Here is a 20,543-nt window from a genome sequence, read left to right as displayed (position 1 = left end):
GCCCTCCATCAAAGCACGTATAAATTCAACACTTGGCCATTTTTGAGAATAAATACTTAAAAGCCATTAGAGTGGATAGCTGCACAGATTATCCAAGTTCTTCGTAATTAATTTATGTTTCATATTAGCTGCCATTTGTCTGGTGGGTCTTAGCTGCCTGTAGCTGTGGCTTATGTGGCCCTTTTAAGGTCTTTAATTTACATTAGAACATATGAGCCTGTCACAGGGACTTTGCTAAGTTGGGGTGAAGCCCAGGAGTTTATGTTTGATAAACATCCCACATGAATCTAGTCAGCTACTCATTAATGGTTCTTTAGCTTGAGCATCTCTGTCCTCCTTGCCCACATTGGTGCTTCTGAAGAAGATTGGGGAAAGCTAAGTGTCTTTAGAAATGTTTTAATGCAAACATATTGTTAGAACATATAACTACTCCCACCCCACATATACTTCCAGAACAAAACTCGATTAAAAACTGTATTTGGGTGATTCATCACATAAACAGAACTAAAGACAAAAGCCACATAATTATCTCAATAGATGCAGAAAAGGCTTTTGATAAAATTCAACACCCATTCATGTTAAAAACTCCCAGTAGACTAGGTATTGAAGGAAGATACCTCAAAGTACTAAGAACCATCTAATGACAAACCCACAGCCAACATCATACTGAATGGGCAAAAGCTGGAAGCATTCCCCTTGAAAACCAGCACAAGACAAGGATGCCCTCTCTCAGCACTCCTATTCAGCATAGCACTGGAAGACCTGGCCAGGGCAATCAGGCAAGAGAAAGAAATAAAGGGCATCCATATAGGAAGAGAGGAAGTCAAATTTTCTTTGTTTGCAAATGACATGATCCTATATCTAGAAAACTCCATCGTCGCAGCCCAAAAGCTCCTTAAGCTGATAAGCAACTTCAGCAAAGTATCAGGATACAAAATCAATGTGCAAAAATCACTAACATTCCTATTAACACCAGCAACAGTCAAGCCAAGAGCCAAATCAGGAATGCAGTCCCATCCACAATTGCCAAAAAAAAAAAGAATAAAAGACCTAGGAATACAACTAATCAGAGAGATGAAAGATCTCTACAAGGAGAATTACAAAACACTGCTCAAATAAATCAGAGATGACATCAACAAATGGATAAACATTCCATGCCCATGGATAGGAAGAATCAATACCATTAAAATGGCCATACTGTCCAAAGTAGTTTATAGATTCAGTGCTGTTCCTATTAAACTACCATTGACATTCTTCACAGAACTAGAAAAAACCATTTTAAAATTCATATGGAACCCAAAAAGAGCCCAGTATAGCCAAGCCAATCCTAAGCAAAAAGAACAAAGCTGGAGGCATCACACTACTTGACTTCAAATTATACTACAGGGCTACAGTAACCAAAACAGCATGGTACTGGTACAAAAACAGACACATAGACCAATGGAACAGGATAGATAACCTAGAAATAAGGTCACACACCTACAACTATCTGACCTTTGACAAACCTGACGAAAACAAGCAATGGGGAAAGGTTTCCCTATTCAATAAATGGTGCTGGGATAACTGCCTAGCCTTATGCAGAAGGTTGAAACTGGACCTCTTCTTTACACCACGTACAAAAATTAGCTCAGAATGGATTAAAACTTAAATGTAAAACCCAAAAATATAAAAAACCTGGAAGACAACCTAGGCAATACCATTCTGGACATAGGAAAGGGCAAAGATTTCATGATGATGATACCAAAAGCAATTGCAACAAAAGCAAAAGTTGACAAATGGGATCTAATTAAACTAAAAAGTTACTTCACAGCAAAGAAAACTATCAACAGAGTGAACAGGCAACCTACAGAATGGGAGAAAAATTTTGCAAACTCTGCATCCGACAAAGATCTAATATCCAGCATCTATAAGGAACTTAAACAAATTTACAAGATAAAAACAATTCATTAAAAAGTGGCCAAAGGACATGAACCAACACTTTTCAAAAGAAGACATACATGCAGCCAACAATTATATGGAAAAAAAGCTCAACATCCCTGACTATTAGAGAAATGCAAATCAAAACCACAGTGAGATACCATCTCACACCAATCAGAATGGCTATTATTAAAAAGTCAAAATATAACTGATGCTGGCGAGGTTGCAGAGAAAAAAGAACACTTACACGCTGTTGGTGGGAGTGTTAATTAGTTCAACCATTGTGGAAGACAGTGTGGAGATTCCTTGAAGACCTAAAAATAGAAATAGTCCCATTACTGGGTGTATACCCAAAGGAGTATAAAGCATTCTATTATAAAGACACGTGTATGCGTGTGTTCATTGCAGCACTATTCACAATAGCAAAGACATGGAATCAACCTAAATTCCCATCAATAGTAGACTGGATAAAGAAAATATATTACATATACACCATGGAATACTATGCAGCCATAAAAAAGAACAAGATCATGTTCTTTGCAGGAACATGGATGAAGCTGGAGGCCATTATCCTTAGCAAATGAATGCAGGAACAGAAAACCAAATACTGCATCTTCTCATTTATAAGTGGGAGCTGAATGATTAGAACACATGGACATGTAGGTGCAACAGCACACACTGGGGCCTATTGGAAGGTGGAGAGTAGTAGGAGGAAGAGGATCAGGAAAACTAACTAGTGGGTAACTAGTCTTAGTACCTGGGTGATGAAATAATCTGTACAACAAACCCCCATGACACAAGTTTACCTATGTAACTAACTTGCACATCTACCCCTGAACTTAAAATAAAAGTTAAATTAAAACAAAAAAGAAAACAAAAAAAACTGTATTTGGTGCCTTGGCTTTTCATTAAATGGAGCAGTCTTCTACCAATCCATTCCTCAAAATATGGACTATAGGACTGGTCTTAATTTTGAGAAGTAAATAGTTACTCATTTGGTGAGGTGCATTATTTAGACATACTTGTCTTTGTCATTTGCTAAATAAATTCCAGGGGATGATGTGCAGATATGCCATTAGCCAGCAACTCTTTACTACTTGGGCTAGATCAAAATCATTTGGGATTAAATTGTAACTCTTTCATTATATTTAGCATTTATTCATTCATTAGCTATTGAATGTTTTTTGTTATATACTACCAAAATAAATGTAGAAACGATGCTGTGATACTATATGTAACAACCAAATTATAAAAAGAAAGACATCAAATTTGGAAATAATAATAGAAAATAATTAAATTTAATGTTAAATGTCATTTGTTTTATGTGAAGGGATCCAAGGAATATTTTTGGCAGTCCTTATTTAACATAATAATTATTAGGAACTTGATTTTCAACAGGATGATTGACCTGGAAATGTGAACATGGGCATTTTGTGAAGTAGTGAACATAAATTGGAAGCCTGCTTTTTAAGATAACTAATTGAGTAAGAAATAAGTGTAATTTATTTTTCTTTAAACATGCGTTAATCTCTAAGAAATAAAAGTAGTTTGTTTTTTTTTTATTTTAGTTTCTGACATTAAGACTTCAAGACTATCCATCTTTGTCTCATCTTGTTGTTTATGTACCATCTGTTCATGGAAGTAAGGTAACAAGTGGGTTAAGATTGTTATCAGAATGTTTTGGGGATACATGCTAAATTTTACAGTTCTTTTTCAATGAGTTTTTCTGCACAGAGTTTATCTAAAACCGTAGCCAGTTTGATGATCCACCTAAGACTGTTAAATTATTAGGATCATCTACTCTAACTTGAACTAAGCAGAATAAACCCAAGTTTCTTTGTTCCAAGTGAGAAATGGTTCCAGTTTATCAATCAGTCTTTCAAAACCTGTGAATTATTAGACACATAATAATAATTCATAGGTGTAAAACCTATGAATTATTAGGTACCCTTTAAGTACAACGCTATGTACAAGGAATTATAGGAGGCACACAAATGAAGACATGACCCTGGTTTTTTTTGTTTTTTTGAGACAGTCTTGCTCTGTCACCCAGGCTGGAGTGCAGTGGCTCAATCTTGGCTCACTACAACCTTTACCTCCTGGGTTCAAGCGACTCTCTTGTCTCAGCCTCTCAAGTAGCTGGGACTACCCGTGCGTGCTACCACGCCCAGCTAATTTTTGTATTTTTAGTAGAGATGGGGTTTTGCTATGCTGGCCAGGATGGTCTTGAACTTTTGACCTCAGGTGATCTGCCCACCTTGGCCTCCCAAAGTTCTGGGAATTCAGGTATGAGCCACTGTGAAAAAGCTACATGCTATTGGGAAGGGGGAGAGAAATGTAACTGGAGCAGAGGGAAGAGTGGAAAAAGAACTACCCAAATACACATAACACAAATCAGAATATAGCAAGTACATAAAAAGAATGGCATTATAATAAGATGATATTTAAAATGGCTTTCAAGTGGACATGGTGGCAAGTACCTGTAGTCCTAGCTACTTGGGAAGTTGAAGTAGGAGAATCGTTTGAACCCAGGAGGTGGAGGCTGTAGTATGCTATGATTATGCCTATGAAAAGCCACTGTACTGCAGCCTAGTCAACATAATGAGACCCCACCTTTTAAATGAAATGAAATAAAACAAAATGGCCTTAACGGATAGCTAGGATTTTTATAGGAAGAATGAACATTGTAGAGCCATACTGTCAATGCAGGAATCACTAGCACATGTGGTTATTTCAATTTAAGTTAACATAAAATAAAAAATTCTGTTCCCTAGTTGTCCTAGTCACATTCCAGATGCTCAATAGTAACATCATTGCCAGGAGTTATAAGGAACAGCACTGTTCAGACAAAGCAACAGAGCAAAGCATGAAGTATATTTGAAAACCGGTGAATGAGTAAATAATAATTTTGAAAGGATGGCCACGATAGGTTTGAATAGTAGTGGAGGAAAAGTCTGGAAAATTAGTTCATGGCCGTATTGTGAAAGTCTTGATTGGAGGATTCAGGACTTAACAGAATTCAAAAGTCAGTAGGAAGCCATAAGATTTTTCACTATAGTAGTAATGGTATCAGAAATCATTTATTTGGGGAGATTAATCTCCTTATGCTGTAGAATAGATCAGAAACAGACTACACACCTCCTAAGGGGCTTGTACAGACCGAGCACCCTTAATCCGAAAATCCAAACTCTAAAACTTTTTGACTAGTGGGGATACTCACTGCTATAATAACGAGGGCACGCCATCTAAAGCATTTTGAGTGCCAACCTAACAACAAAATTGCAAAATTCTACCCCTGACCTCATGTGGTGAAATATAGTCAAAACAGTCAAAATTTTGTTTCATGCACAAAGTTATTAAAAATATAAAAATTACCTTGAGACTATGTGTATAAGATATATATGAAACATAAATGAATTTCGTGTTTAGACTTGGGTTCCATCCCCAAGATATCTCATTATATATAGGCAAATATTCCAAAATCTGAAAAAATCAAACACTTCTAGTTCCACACATTTTGGATAAGGGATCCTCGGCCTGTACTGGGGAAGTGGGAATAGAAAGAAAAGAATGGTGATTTTGATAGAATTAGTGGGTAAGAAAGAAAATGGAGGTAGAGGGTACTTTGGACTCCCCTTTTCCTATTTCACCCAGCAAACTTACTCTTCAGGATCCAACCTGTGTCCCTTTTTCCCTTTTCCAGAGTCCCCCAGTAATCTTTTACTTATTCTGATACTTTGTTTATAACTTCTTTGAAAATTTTATTATATTGAATTATAATTTATTTATGTCTCAGTTGCCATGACCACATTGTGAACTCTTTAAGAGTAATGAACAGATAGGTTTTATTCCACTTTGCATCCTCAACCTTCAGTGACTACTGCATAAATGCTCAATAAAATGTTTATTGAATGAGAAGGTTGGTAAGATTTGTAGCCAAAATAATCAGAAAAATTTAGGAGAAATAGAGAAAGGAAAAGGGGGATGTAGTTGGGAGTCATCTCAATGACTAAATCTCGCAAGTCCCTTATAATGGATTCATTGTTCTGTTTTGCTTAGCTCAAGTGAGAGGTAATTCAGCATCTTCAATACTAAAAGCTCTCTTTAAGGGTTTTTCTGTCAGGTAAGATGGTTTTGAATGAATCTAATATTTTTCTCAAACTTGAAAAGGCCCTCTCTGGTTATTCCAAGAAATTAATGAGCCTTTCTGCAAATAGACAGTCTTAGCAGCCTAATAAATATGTAATGCATCTTAATGCTCTTTGGAAAGTAACACTGCAGACTCTACTGTTATACAACCCTGTCTCACTAGAATTATAACTTAAGTCTTTCATAGTTTTTGCATGTCTATGTATATAGCTCATCATCAGAACGTGACATATATTCAAATAGTGTAAAACATTTTTTAGTCAACTTGTATCAATATATTTTTAGAAATGCAAATATGGAATTATCTGCATTTTTTTTTTTTGTAACAGAAAACAAAATGATTAAACCCGTTAGAAATTTACTTACCTTGGGTGTTTGAGAGACAGGCCTTTGAATTTTCTCTTTCTTGGGTAGGGTTTTTGTCATTATGCAAAACTAAAGGCACAGCCAAATTTTTAAAGCAATAATAAAAATTCTATTATTTTAAACTTGTTCAAAGTGATTAAATTGCTTTTAAAAACTGCTTCCCTCTCTGATATAGACTTATCCAAAAGTACTTTGTAAAAAATATAATGAATAATCCTGTTCAATAAATGATTTCTATTATCTTTCAGCAGCTGTTTTCTATAATGAAAATATCTGACTGTGTTCTTTGCCTTATAAGTAAGGAGGGAGAAATAAAAGCAAAACCCCTTAAAAGTTTTTTCTTTTATTCCCCCAAGTGTATGGTATAATCTAGTAGCAATTTCCCTGTCTGTTTTTCACTTTTGAAAACAATAAAAAATCTACCCAAGAGGCAAACAAAGTAATACTGCTTCAGACAAATCCAAAGTATAGTTATTAGAAAAGCCTAGGATAGACCCCACTAGCTTTCCGCTTTTGTAGACAGCAAACTACTTGCCAGCTACAGTTACGCATCAGATTAATTTTTCTTTAGCTTCTATAGATCAAAATAATATCGCATTGTAGAGATTATTTTAATGAAACTTTTCCTTTACCAGAAATAAGTAGAGCAGAGCTTCTCATGCCGCTAATAGAAATGTTATTTAAAAAGAAATGTCACTACAAAAAATTATAATGACGCGGGTGTCACATTTTAGTTCTACTTTTTTGAAAAGCATTTCTTTTTCTGGCTTCATACATAGCAAACCTTTTTTACACTTACTGTAATAACTGTTTAACCTGAAATATTGTTCCACAAATAACATTAGCCATATGTCAATCAATGGCAGTATTTCTCCAAAAGCCTTTTATAGGCGAATTAGACTATCTTTAATAAATACAGGATTTTTCAAAAGATATATAACAAAATCACATTTTCTTGTTGACTATGAAAGTATTAAGAGACATAGTGTTTAAATCCTTAATTAATCTTGAATTAGCCTAGGCTCTTAATACTTTGATCCATCCTTTACTGTCCTTCTTCTGCAAACACCTAAAGCTAACTATTTAAAAAAACTGCTATGGATCTGTTGTTCTAGAAATGGTCCTCTAATAATCTTTTAAGTTAAGCTTGTGTATCAAGTTTTCTCAGCATAGTATCTCTCCTTGAGAAATTCTTGTCATCTAAGTATAGGCAGAATTATAGTGTAATAGATGATACTTTCTCCAAAGCTGAGATTTATAGACTTTTATTTTCCACTCAAACATCAAGTAAAGATATTTTACTATAAATTTAACTTTACTTTTTAAAAATAAATCAGTGTTTTGTATTTCAGTTTGTTGTAGATTGTGAATTCTTTAAAAAAGAGACAAGATACATACAGCTTCCTGTAACTCATCTTTTTTCCTTTGGTAAGTACTGTTTTTGGAAAGCATAAGAATTGCTTTTATTTTTAACAGAGTTGCAGTAAAGCAGAGCTTTGTAATATCGAATGTTGTTGACTATTTCAAGTATAGTTCTTAGAATAACTGTATAATGTGGTTCAGTGATTTTCTTCTCATTGGGCTAGCAGTCATATTCTGAGAAGTGAACTTCCATAATCACATACATTTGCAGGTAATTGAGTGTGTGTATATATGTGTCTGTGTGTCTGTTCTTATGTGAAATTTATCCTATTGGCCCTTTTAATACAATTTTAATATAGAATTATAAATTGCTATTTGTATAAGAAGGTTTCAAGATTTCTCTAAATATTCTTTTAAACTTTATTTTGAAATAATTTTAGATTTACAGAAAAGTTACAAACGAGTTTCTGTATATCCTTCACCCACATTTCCCTAAGGTTGACCTTCTACATAAACACAATACAACCTTTTAAACCAAGAAATTAGTGCAATACTATTAATTAAACTGCAGGCTTTATTTGTTTTTCACCAGTTTTTCCACAGATGTCCTGCTTCTCCAGGTTTCCACATTGCGTTTAGTTGTCATGACTCCTAAGTCTCCTGTAATCTGTGACAGTTCCTCAATCTTTCCTTGCCTTTCACAACTTTGAAACCTTTGAAGAATACTGTTCAATTATTTTGTACAATGTTCCTTATTTGGAGTTGTCTGATACTTTCATTTTTGTGGGGGGAGTAGGGAACAAGGTCTCACTCTGTCACCCAGGCTGGAGTACAATGGCATGATCTCAGCTCACTGCAACCTCTGCCTCTGGGCTCAAGCAATCCTTCCACCTCAGCCTCCTGAGTAGCTAGGACTACAGGCATGTGACACCATGTTCAGCTAACTTTTTTGTATTTTTTGTAGAGACAGAGATTCACCATGTTGCCCAGGCTGGTCTCAGACTCCTGGACTCCAGAAATCTGTCTGCCTTGGCCTCCCAAGATGCTGGGATTACAGGAATGAGCCAAGGCGCCCAGTCTAATACTTTCTCGTGATTATATTGAGGTTATGTATTTTTGCCAAAATACCACAGAAGCAAGGAGGATTACCTACTATATCATATTGAGTATACATGATACTCATATCTCTAATTACTAGTTATGTTAATTTTCCTTTCTTGGTTAAGATGGTGCCTGCTAGGTTTCTCCATTATAACGTTATTGCTTTTTCCTTTTGTAATTAATAAATATCTGGGGTGACATACTTTGAGAATATATGAATGTCCTGTTTTTCTTTAGAATAACCCACTATTTTTAGCATCCATTGGTTCATCTAGTACTTAGCAAATATTACTCTGGTATTCTACATTTAGTGGAATTCTTCCTGAGATAAAGTAGACCCTTCTCCCCCATTTATTTATTTATTCAATTTTTATTTATGTCACTATGGACTCAGGGATATCTATTTTATTCATTGGGCTATAAAACAATTCTGTCATTATATATATTTTTGCTTAAGTTGTTCTAGCTTTGAATATTGGGAACTTTTTTACGTTAACTCCTGTGCCATTTTGGTATGCCCATCCTTTAAATATTTTTTTACATCCCATTTATGAAAAGAATCTGTGTTACTTGGGAAAACTCGAAGATTTTTATTTTTCCCCTTACCCTTTGTTTTGGTATAAAAATACCCAGAACAATACAGAAATGACAATTCTGAATCACCCTTATCATTAGAAGATAAGAAGCTTCTAAAATAAAAGATCTACCAAGAAAGTATATACCTTTCTGAAATTGGAATTATAAAAGCAGATAGATGTGATTGGAAGTCATAAAAGTTGTTTTGTCTAGAGTTTATTGCTGGGGGATTAGATTTTTAGGAGTTAACTCCATGCAGAAGTGAAAACCTGTAAACAAATTTTTAATTATTGGCATTGTTTTAATGCTAATTAAATAATCACTACATATTTTAAAACTTCCTTGATATTCTAAGTAATACAGTGCTTTGAATTCAACAGGATTGTCTTCAAGGAAAGTGGTGTTAAATACAAACGGCCTCTACTACAATCTAGAGCTTCTGAACTTTGGACAGGTAATTAATCCTGACTCCAACAAGAAGGATTTGATTTTACTTTAATGTTTACTTTAACATACAAGTAACCTTTTTATTTTCTTTTTGTGGTCAAACTCTGTTAGATATACCAAGCTTTTAAAATCAACGTGGTAAGCAAGTGCTCAGCAGTGAAAGGTAAATATGTTTTCTAAAAAATGTGTAGAAAATAATATTGTTGTTTGAAGAGTCAGTAGGTGTTAACTTGAATTTTCTATAATACTTCCATATATTTTTATGTGAAGTAAAATTAAATATATAATAGAAAAGTTGTTTATATTTCCAGGGGATTTAACATAGACCCTTTCTTAACAGTAAAGCATTTTTATCTGTTTCACTTTAAATATCCACATTTTTAAAATACCATATATCTTTATGTCTTATAGTAGTAATTCAGATTTAGTTATTTAATATTTTTCCACTTTCTTAGTACTGCCTATCTGCTGTAATATCTATTATAAATCGAATTAAAGCATTATTATTTAGGAATTCTCCATAATTTTTTATCATGTAATATAACCTGTACTGATTTTTTAAATGAAATGAACAATTGTATAATTAGTTAGGTGTTATAGTCGTTTAATGTTTAGAGTAACATATTGTTAATAATACATTTTTTTAATGTTTTAACAGAAGAAATAACCAGTATCTATAAACTTCATATTCCTTGGTCTTATGAAGATTCACTAACCGTTGCACAGTAAGTATTCGAAAGAATTTACTTTAAACTTTGGTGTTTTTGAATAATAGATATTCTGCTTAGTTTATTTATTTAAATCATGAATTATTAAAATGCCTCAGTAAAATGTATGTATCCTTTATATAGCATTGTTCCTATAATTTAATATATAGTATTCTTATTAAATGATAGAAAACTTAAACTTTACTTGCTTGGAACCTGAGCCCCCTTCCACCCTCTCCCTACTCCTGTGTCCTAGAGGAAGCATTCAAACAATTGTGATATCATTGAAAAAGTGCCCATCCACAATTATGTGTCTGGTACCTAACTTCCTCTACATTATTCGATTGTATTGTGCTGGGGATTAACTTAGCCGTGGCTCTTTACCAGCATTTTGTATTTGAGAATTGAATTTAAGTTATCTCTTCAGGGCTCCATCTTCCACAGAAATTTCTCTGAAACTCCATATTGCTCAACCAGAAAATGACAGCCATGTGGCATTATTAAAAATGTACACATCATCAGACTGTCGGTACGAGGTAAGTTGTATGTTTGATTAATTTTTAAGGTTTAGTTATAGAATAAGCTAGAAATATTCTTTTTATATAAGCTTTAGATACATGGTGGTATGGAAGCCAATACATACAAAAAATAGGCATTTAAAATATTTTAAATGTTCTTCATTTTTCCTATTAACACCACCTTAGCATCTCCATAACTAGACCATTTGAAAATGTATACATCTTAATAAGTAATAGAAGATAAAGCAAAAAATGAGACTGTAGATTCAACTTCTGAATTTGGAAGCCCCAAGTCCAGAATCTTTTATAAATTGAAGAACATCATGAGGTCAGCTGACAGGGGCTTACTGCAGTAACTGACATGATACTTATTGGTGTATAGCTCTACTGGTTGTTAGCTTAAGGATCTTCTTTCCTTTTCACTAATTATTTTAAACTCTGCTAGTCATTAAAATGTGTGATTTCATACCTATTATGTTTATTTTGTAATCAAAATACATCTCTTTGTGTTAAGGGAAATAGACTTGAGAGTAACATTTTATTTACTTATGGATTCATGAATGAAGAGCCCCTAGATTCCAGATTTAAGTGATTAAAGTACTCATTTCAGTGGTTATGACATCATAGGCCTCTGGTTTATGTGAAATATTTTATTTCTGCTCAACTGCTTTAAACCAAGCTTAAATGTTTGGATACTTTGTTAGATCTAACTTTTCAAGGGTAAACTAGGATTGATATTGTCAAATTAATAGAATCTGTTCCTCCAGCCAAGTTTCAGTTGAACTTATATTATGAATTAATTTAGATTTCGTGGAATTTATTATTGCTTTGATATCTTGCATCCTGTTTCTAACAGTTAAGGGTTTTTCAGGGCCATAGTAGTTTTTAACTTGCCTATTCATATTTATAATAGTAAAGCAATAGAAAAAATTGTGATAAAAATTTGGCTGCAAATACTGCATGCTCTCAAAATGTCCATGTTTTTACAAATACTGTATATTTTCAAGAAGTCTATATTTTGACAAAATGTAATCATTTTAAACTTCCCTAAAAAAAATTTATCTCCTTTCTAATATCAAATAGACTTCCTAATTATAAAAAAAGTTGTATTTATGGTAGAGATAATTAAGGATGAAATTCTTTTTAAAATATTATTTTGACTTAAATTTCTTTAGCTGGCATGATGTGGTAATAAGATATTCTACTTAATCAAATATTTTAGGTAGTAAAGGGGCATAATAGCATTTACTCAACTGTCAAATAATTAGATACGTGCGAAAGTATGCTAAACAGTAAAACTGTACTTAATACAATTTACATGGTGGTTCAGAAGATTCTTTAAGATCTTGAGTGCCTTTAAGATTTACCATTATGGAAAATCAATTATTATGCTTAGAGAAATGCAGAAGTACTCAATTGAATAAAATGTAAAGGAGTTTAGAGGAAAATAACCTTTTTTTCAATAATTGTTTTAAACTAGGTGACAATTAAGACTTCCTTTTCACAAATACTTGGACAGGTAAGAGAGATTCCTGGCTGGTTAATTATTTACTGCTTTATGAATAGATAACTCTAAGGAAGGGGTTGTAGACTTTTTCCATAAGGGGCCAGATAATCAATAATTTTTTGCAGACCACATACAGTATCTTTTGCTACTGCCACTGCTGTAGCTGCTTCTGTCTTCTTCCTTTTTTCTTTTTCATTCTTCTTCCACTTTAATAAAATCCAAAAATTATTCTTGGCCCACAGGCCGTAGTTGTCCACCCCTGCTTTAAGGTGATGCTTTCATGTTTGATGCGTCCAAAAAATGAGAGCTGATACCTGATTCTCAAACAAACTAATATTTTTGCCTAAATGAATTTCATATTAAGACTTCACGGTCGGGCATGGTGGCTCCCATCTGTAATCCCAGCACTTTGGGAGGCCAAGGCAGGCAGATCACTTAAGGTCAGGAGTTCGAGACCAGCCTGGCCAACTGGTAAAACTCCACCTCTACTAAAAAGACAAAAATTAGCCAGGCATGGTGGCACACACCTATAGTCCTGGCTACTCAAGAGGCTGAGGCATGAGACTCGCTTGAACCTGGGAGACAGAGGTTGCAGTGAGCTGAGATTGTGCCACTGCACTCTAGCCTTGGCAACAAAGGGAGACCCCATCTCAAAAAAAAAAAAAAAAGAAAGAAAAAGAAAAAAGATTTCATGTTGCTCATATTACATTATAAAATCATAGTATAATAAAATATGTAGGCCCTGCTGTATAAATGAATGTTTTCAAATAACTTTTTATATTGTGCATACTTAGTTTATAAAAGGTAAACATAAATTCTATTAAAGATAAACGTATTGAATTCATTAGCAAATAATATTACAAAAATACTGCCTAAAGTAGTAGAACTATAGATACTACTTAGCATCGCTATAATTTGCACAATTGTGCAACCTGGACATAAATAAGATAACAATTAATAAGTTAGGGAAGTTACATAGTTTTAAAATTCAGTCAAATTTGTATTACAGCTTTTATTACTTTCACTTTTTTTTGATCTGTTGTATTTTGCAATGCAGGCATAGTAGAATTTTGTTTTAACTCAAGTCATTTAATACTGTAATAAAACTCACAAGACAAAATTAAATTAGAAACATTTTTTATATGCATTATCTCATTCAATCCTCAGAGCAACTTGGTGAGAACTAGATTATGAACGTTATTAATTTGTGAACATTATAAAATTGTAAGTTAATATATAAAAATTTTGTGCTAAATTAGGAAGGGAAGATTAAAATCTTTGTGTAAGTTGGAAAATAGCATCATGGATAATTACAGTATATATTCTAAAATGTTAAGGAACCAATCAAATCTCTCAAATTCATACTATTGTATATTTAGTATGGTGAAAGGGCATATTACTGTAAACAGTGGTTTGGAGTAGGAATATAACATACTCTCTTATCCATATAATTCCTGTGTCTCATAATTCAATTTAGTAACAAGAAAAGTCAAGTCAGCTTGATACACTAGAGTCAAGCATAATTATAAACCAAAAGAGGACAGACCTAGTATTCTGGTTTTGATGTGGAAATCTTTCTAAAGACTGAGGATGTACAGGTGTTAACAGTATCAAATGTAGATTCTTTTAAAATGTCAATTAAATAATTTGTATTATTGAAGCTTAAGCTTAGTTCTGTAATAAAAAATTTAAAAACAAAAAGAATTTGTATTAATTGAATTAAATTCTCAAATTATTGAAAAGACATAAGATGTTCTTCCTTCATGCTTGTTTAAAAATGTAGCTTGTAGGTAGTAAGAGAATGAATGAAAGTTGTGTATCTTACTTGTTTTAAAAAACAATACATATTTTGAATGTTGCTGATTCAGTCACAGAAGGTTGGAGAAAATGAATAAGAGAAACTTCAGCCTTCAGTAGATATCTTTTCATAAAGTTAAATTTTTTTCTGAAAAAGGAAAGAGGAAAATATTCACATATTCTATAGTCTGCTCTTACGAAAAAGAGGGCAAAGCATAAACTGAAAGTTACTTTCTCAAGAGAATTCCATAAACGCTGGTAAATCATTTCTGTGCAGGAATGAAGTCCAGTGTTGCCAGATCTTCAGCTTTTAAGAGAAACTAGAAATCTGAAGTTTTAAACGAAATATTTTAATTTTTCAATGTTGGCATGTAATTCAAAATTTAAAGAAATACTGCACCAAATACTAAGTATGGCTACAGTTTGACTATGAGACAGGGAGGTCAGTTTATAGTTGTAAGTTTAGTAGTATCTTATATACCCAGTTGTATCTGTAGCCCAGTATAACATTTAATACTCATAACAATGATCCTCTGTCATTAAAATAAATTTTATATTCAGAATACTCTGCGTGGGATGTCTTACAAGATTCTAAACACAGTGAAGGGCATTAAAGGTAACAATAACAGCTAGTATTTTCCAGTCAGTTACCATGTACCAGTTACTGTTCCAAATGCTTTATGCAAGTGTGAACATATTTAAGCCTTACATCCCTGTGAGGTAAGTGCTGTTTATCTCATTTTACAGATGAGGATATAGAGAGAGGGAAGGGAAAGTAATGGAGGAGTAAAATAACTTGCCCAAGGACACAGAACTAGTGAGAGGCAAAGCTGGAATCTAAATCCAGGAGTCTAACTCCTGAGCCTGCTGTGTTGCTTAACTTTCCTTTTATACTCTCGATAAGTACAGTATATTTCCCAGCATGTCATGTATGATTTGGTATTAGGTAGCAAAATGGTCTTTTCCCTTTTACTCAGCTTTCCCAACCTTCCATGCAAAGCTGTAAACTGTAAGTGACAAGTATGGGCTGTACGTTATCTGATTTTTTTCTCTTCTCTTTTTACCTGGGAATCCATGGAGGAACTTTAGGGAGACCCTGAATTTTCTGAAATTTTCTCCAACTTTTATAGTAAGCTTGTACTTACATAGCTTTCCTCAGGTTGCCAGAGAAGTCTATACATGTTCTAAAAAAATTATGTGGAATGGAAAACATGCTTTAAAGTAAATTTACTTTTAATAATGTGACATTAAAAGAACTTAAGGCTTTTTTTAAAATTATACTTTTAAGTTCCGGAGTACATGTGCGGAACGTGCAGGTTTGTTACATAGGTATACACGTGCTGTGGTGGTTTACTGCACCCATCAACCCGTCATCTACATTAGGTACTTCTCCTAATGCTATCCTTCCCCTAGCCGCCCACCCCCTGACAGGCCCTGGTGTGTGATGTTCCCCTCCCTGTGTCCATGTGTTCTCATTGTTCAACTCCCACTTATTAGTGAGAACATACAGTGTTTGGTTTTCTGTTCTTGTGTTAGTTTGCTGAGAATAATGGTTTCCAGCTTCATCCATATCCCTGCAAGGGACATGAACTCATCCTTTTTTTTATGGCTGCGTAGTATTCCATGGTGTATATGTGCCACATTTTCTTTATCCAGTCTATCATTGATGGGCATTTGGGTTGATTCCAAGTCTTTGCTGTTGTGAACAGTGCCGCAGTAAACATATGTGTGCATGTGTCTTTATAGTAGAATGATTTATAATCCTTTGGGTATATACCCAGTAATGGGATTACTGAGTCAAATGGTATTTCTAGTTCTAGATCCTTGAGGAATTGCCACACTGTCTGCCACAATGGTTGAACTAATTTACACTCCCACCAACAGCGTAAAAGCATTCCTATTTCTCCACATCGTCTCCAGCATCTGTTCTTTCCTGACTTTTTAATGATCACCATTCTACCTGGGGTGAGATAGTATCTCATTGTTGTTTTGATTTGCATTTCTCTGTTGACCAGTGATGATGAGCTTTTTTTCATATGTTTGTTGGCCGCATAAACGTCTTCTTTTGCGAAGTGTCTGTTCATATCCTTCGCCACTTTTTGATGAGGTTGTTTGTTTTTTCTTGTAACTTTAAGTTCTTTGTAGATTTTGGATATTAGCACTTTGTCAGATGAATAGATTGCAAAAATTTTCTCCCATTCTGTAGGTTACCTGTTCAGTCTGATGATAGTTTCTTTTGCTGTGCAGAAACTCTTTTGTTTAATTAGATCCCATTTGCCAATTTTGGCTTTTGTTGCCATTACTTTTGGTGTTTTAGTCATGAAGTCTTTGCCCATGCCTATGTCCTGAATGGTATTGCCTAGGTTTTCTTCTAGGGTTTTTATGGTTTTAGGTCTTACTTTAAGTCTTTAATCCATCTGGAGTTAATTTTTGTATAAGGTTTAAGGAAAGAGTCCAGTTTCAGTTTTCTGCATATGGCTAGCCGGTTTTCCCAACACTATTTATTAAATAGGGAATCCTTATCCCATTGTTTGTCTTTGTCAGGTTTGTCAAAGACCAGATGGTTGTAGATATGTGGTGTTATTTCTGAGGCCTCTGTTCTGTTCCTTTGGTCTGTATATCTGTTTTGGTACCAGTATCATACTGTTTTGGTTACTGTAGCTTTGTAGTATAGTTTGAAGTCAGGTAGAGTGATGCCTCCAGGGTTGTTCTTTTTACTTAAGATTGTCTTGGTTATGCAGGCTCTTTTTTGGTTCCATATGAAACAAAGTAGTTTTTTCTAATTCTGTGAAGAAGGACAATGGTAGCTTGATGTGGATAACATTTAATCTATAAATTACTTTGGGCAGTATGGCCATTTTCACAATATTGATTCTTCCTATCCATGAGCATGGAATGTTTTTCCATTTATTTATGTCCTCTCTTATTTCCTTGAGTGGTGGTTTGTAGTTCTCCTTGAAGAGGTCCTTCACATCTCTTGTAAGTTGTATTCCTAGGTATTTTATTCTCTTTGTAGCAATTGTGAATGGTAGTTTACTTGTGATTTGGCTTTCTGTTTGTCTGTTACTGGTGTGTAGGAATGCTTGTTTTTGTTGTATGTATTTTGTAGAGAGCTGATAGGATGACTTGAGGCACTATAACATAATGATTATGAACTCAGGCACTGATTTTAAAACTTACAGTTCCATAAGATTTTCAAACACAGTGAAGGACATAAAAAGTTAATAAAGCAATTAACATTTCCTCATAACTTGTCATATATGAGTTAATATTCTGAATGCCTTACACACATATGCATGTCTAATGCTCATAACTACCTATAAGGTACATACTAGTATTGTCCCCATTTACTGATAAAGACATAGAGAGGGGAAGCTAAGTAACTTGCCCATTATGTTCTAAATTGTGCAGGTTAGTTGGGCTCTCATGCCTGAATTTCTTTATCTATAAAATAGGGATAAGAACTACCTCAAACAATATTAGGAGAAGGACATGAGATAATGCATATAAGGTGTTTACTGTCATGCCTGGAACATGCTAAATAATCAGTGTGTCCTGGAAAACAGTTTTGTAGTATATGCTACTCAATTATGTGTTCTATTATGCCTTCGATAAAAAATTCAGATGCATTTTTAGTTTGCTATGTATTTTCAACATTTATTGTACTTAGAGTTTTTGATACTTACTACTGGAAATATCTTTGTGGCCATGTCAGGAAAGGTATAAATTGAAGAGCAACTTTTAAATTTTATGTGAAACTACACTTATTTCATTAAGATGAATATTCAGGAGTTGCCCATTGACTGACTTGTTTTTTAGGTAGTTAGATTTCATGGTGGAGCTCTTCCTGCTTATGTCATATCTAATATGCTTCTTACTTATAGAGGACAATTATATTCTCTTTTCTCAACAGGTAAGAATGCTTCTAATTTTTAAGTTACTTTTGTTATGAATATTAAAGTAGAACAACTATTAGTTCCACATATGTATTTATATGTATAATTCTATTATATTGAATCAGTAGACATAATTAAGAGAGTTCTTAAAACTCCCTTTTTATTACTTTATTATTTAATTTATTTATTATTTTATAATTATGCCACATAATAGTAGCTACTATTCTGTTCTTGAAAACTCCAAAATAGCATGTGATTTTATGATGAGCCTTCTCTGCGTCTTTATTACTTTTCCACTATCAACTACCAATCCCAAATAGTTTGAGGAAGCTAGTCCAGAGACCTTCAATGTGTGGTCTTAAGACCTGCAAATTATTAACATCCTTTTAACTTGTCATTTTTGTATCAGTGTCATTTTTAATGGAAAAAATAACTTTGAGTCTAACCAGATTAACTAAGTCGTTTTTTAAAATACATATAGGAATCAAGCAGTATAATTATCTTCATATAATAATTTGCTAGTATTTATGACTTAAAAAGGGGCAAAACATTTAACCATAATACACAGCAAAAAATGAACAAGAATGCCCTAATATTATCAAATGCCTTTTTTTGTTTTTGTTTGTTTGTTTGTTTTGAGACGTAGTTTTACTCTTGTTACCCAGGCTGGAGTACAATGGTGTGATCTCGGTTCACTGCAACCTCCACCTCCCAGGTTCAAGTGATTCTCCTGGCTCAACCTCCCAAGTAACTGGGATTACAGGCACCGGCCACCATGTCCAGCTAATTTTTGTATTTTTAGTAGAGATGGGGTTTCACCATGTTGGCCAGGCTGGTCTCGAACTCCTGACCTTGTGATCTGCCCGCCTCAGCTTCCCAAAGTGCTGGGATTACAGGCGTGAACCACCGCACCCGGCCTCAAATGAGTTTTTAAGAAGTATTTTATTTTTAATTTATTTGATTGATACATAATTGTACCTATTTATGGGGTACAGGTGATATTTTGACACACTCATATAATGTGTTAAGATCAAATCAGGGTAATTAGGATATCCATCAACTCAAGCATTTACCATTTCTTTGTGTTGGGAACATTCCAAATCTTCTAGCTATTTTAAAATATAAAATAAATTATTAACTACAGTCATCTTGGTCAGGTGCTGGCTCATGCCGGTAATCCCAGCACTTTGGGAGGCCGAGGCGGGCAGATCACCTGAGGTCAGGAGTTCAAGACCACCCTGGCCAGTATGGTGAAACCCCATCTTTACTAAAAATACAAAAAATTATCCAGGCTTGGTGGTGGGCACCTATAATCCTAGCTACTTGGGAGGCTGAGGCAGGAGAATCGCTTGAACCCGGGAGGCAGAGGTTGCAGTGCTATCAAACGGTAGACCTTATTTCTTCTAACTGTATTTTTATACCCATTAACCATTCTTTCTTCATCCCTCCACTCCTCTTTACCTTTTCCACCCTCTGGTAACCATCTATTCTCTAGCTCCATGAGATCAACTTTTTAAATTCCCAGATACGAATGACAGTGTATAATATTCGTCTTTCTATGCCTGATTTATCACTTAGCATAATGTCCTTCAGTTACATTCATGTTGCTACAGATGATAGAATTTCATTCCTTTTATGTCTACATAATATTCCATTGTGTATATATTACCACTTTCTTTTCCATTCATTTGTTGATGGACTTTAGGTTGATTCCATATTTTGGCCATTGTGAATAGTGCTACAGTAAACATGGGGATGCAGACATCTCTTTGATATACTGATTTCCTTTCTTTTGGACAATATATATAGCAGTAAGATTGCTGGGTCATATAGCAGATCTGTTCGTAGTTTTTTGAAGGATCTCCAGTCTGTTTTTCATAATGGCTATGCTAATTTACATTTGTACCAATTGTGTGCTAGCATTCCTCTTTTTCCGTATCATCATTAGCACTTGTTATTTTTTGTCTTTTTGATAACAAGCCATTTTAACTAGGATGAGGTAATATCTCATTGTGGTTTTGATGTACATTTCACTGGTGATTAGTGATGTTGAACATTTTAAAAAATATATTTGTTGGCCATTGGTATGTCTTTTTTTTTTTTTTTTTTTTTTTGAGACGGAGTTTTGCTCTTGTTGCCCAGGCTGGAGTGAAATGGCTCAATCTCAGCTCACCACAACCTCCACCTCCCGGGTTCAAGT

At 34.1% G+C, this 20,543-nt stretch overlaps 1 protein-coding gene across 1 annotated transcript in view; it reads left to right on the top strand.

Moving 5' to 3' along the window:
• PGAP1 (post-GPI attachment to proteins 1) overlaps positions 1–20,543 on the top strand; it is a 76,085-nt gene that overhangs the window by 33,858 nt on the left and 21,684 nt on the right. Inside the window, exons 13-20 of the mRNA XM_011997195.1 lie at positions 3,486–3,563; positions 7,785–7,860; positions 9,852–9,925; positions 10,030–10,081; positions 10,577–10,643; positions 11,053–11,161; positions 12,624–12,662; positions 18,267–18,360. Of these exons, the coding sequence (XP_011852585.1) occupies positions 3,486–3,563; positions 7,785–7,860; positions 9,852–9,925; positions 10,030–10,081; positions 10,577–10,643; positions 11,053–11,161; positions 12,624–12,662; positions 18,267–18,360 (589 nt within the window). The remainder of the gene's footprint in view (positions 1–3,485; positions 3,564–7,784; positions 7,861–9,851; positions 9,926–10,029; positions 10,082–10,576; positions 10,644–11,052; positions 11,162–12,623; positions 12,663–18,266; positions 18,361–20,543) is intronic.

The sequence above is a fragment of the Mandrillus leucophaeus genome, unplaced genomic scaffold, assembly GCF_000951045.1.
Source record: "Mandrillus leucophaeus isolate KB7577 unplaced genomic scaffold, Mleu.le_1.0 Scaffold532, whole genome shotgun sequence".
Lineage (NCBI taxonomy): Eukaryota > Metazoa > Chordata > Mammalia > Primates > Cercopithecidae > Mandrillus > Mandrillus leucophaeus.
The sequence above is the reverse complement of the archived record's forward strand: the minus strand, read 5'-3'. Positions and strand labels throughout refer to the sequence as shown.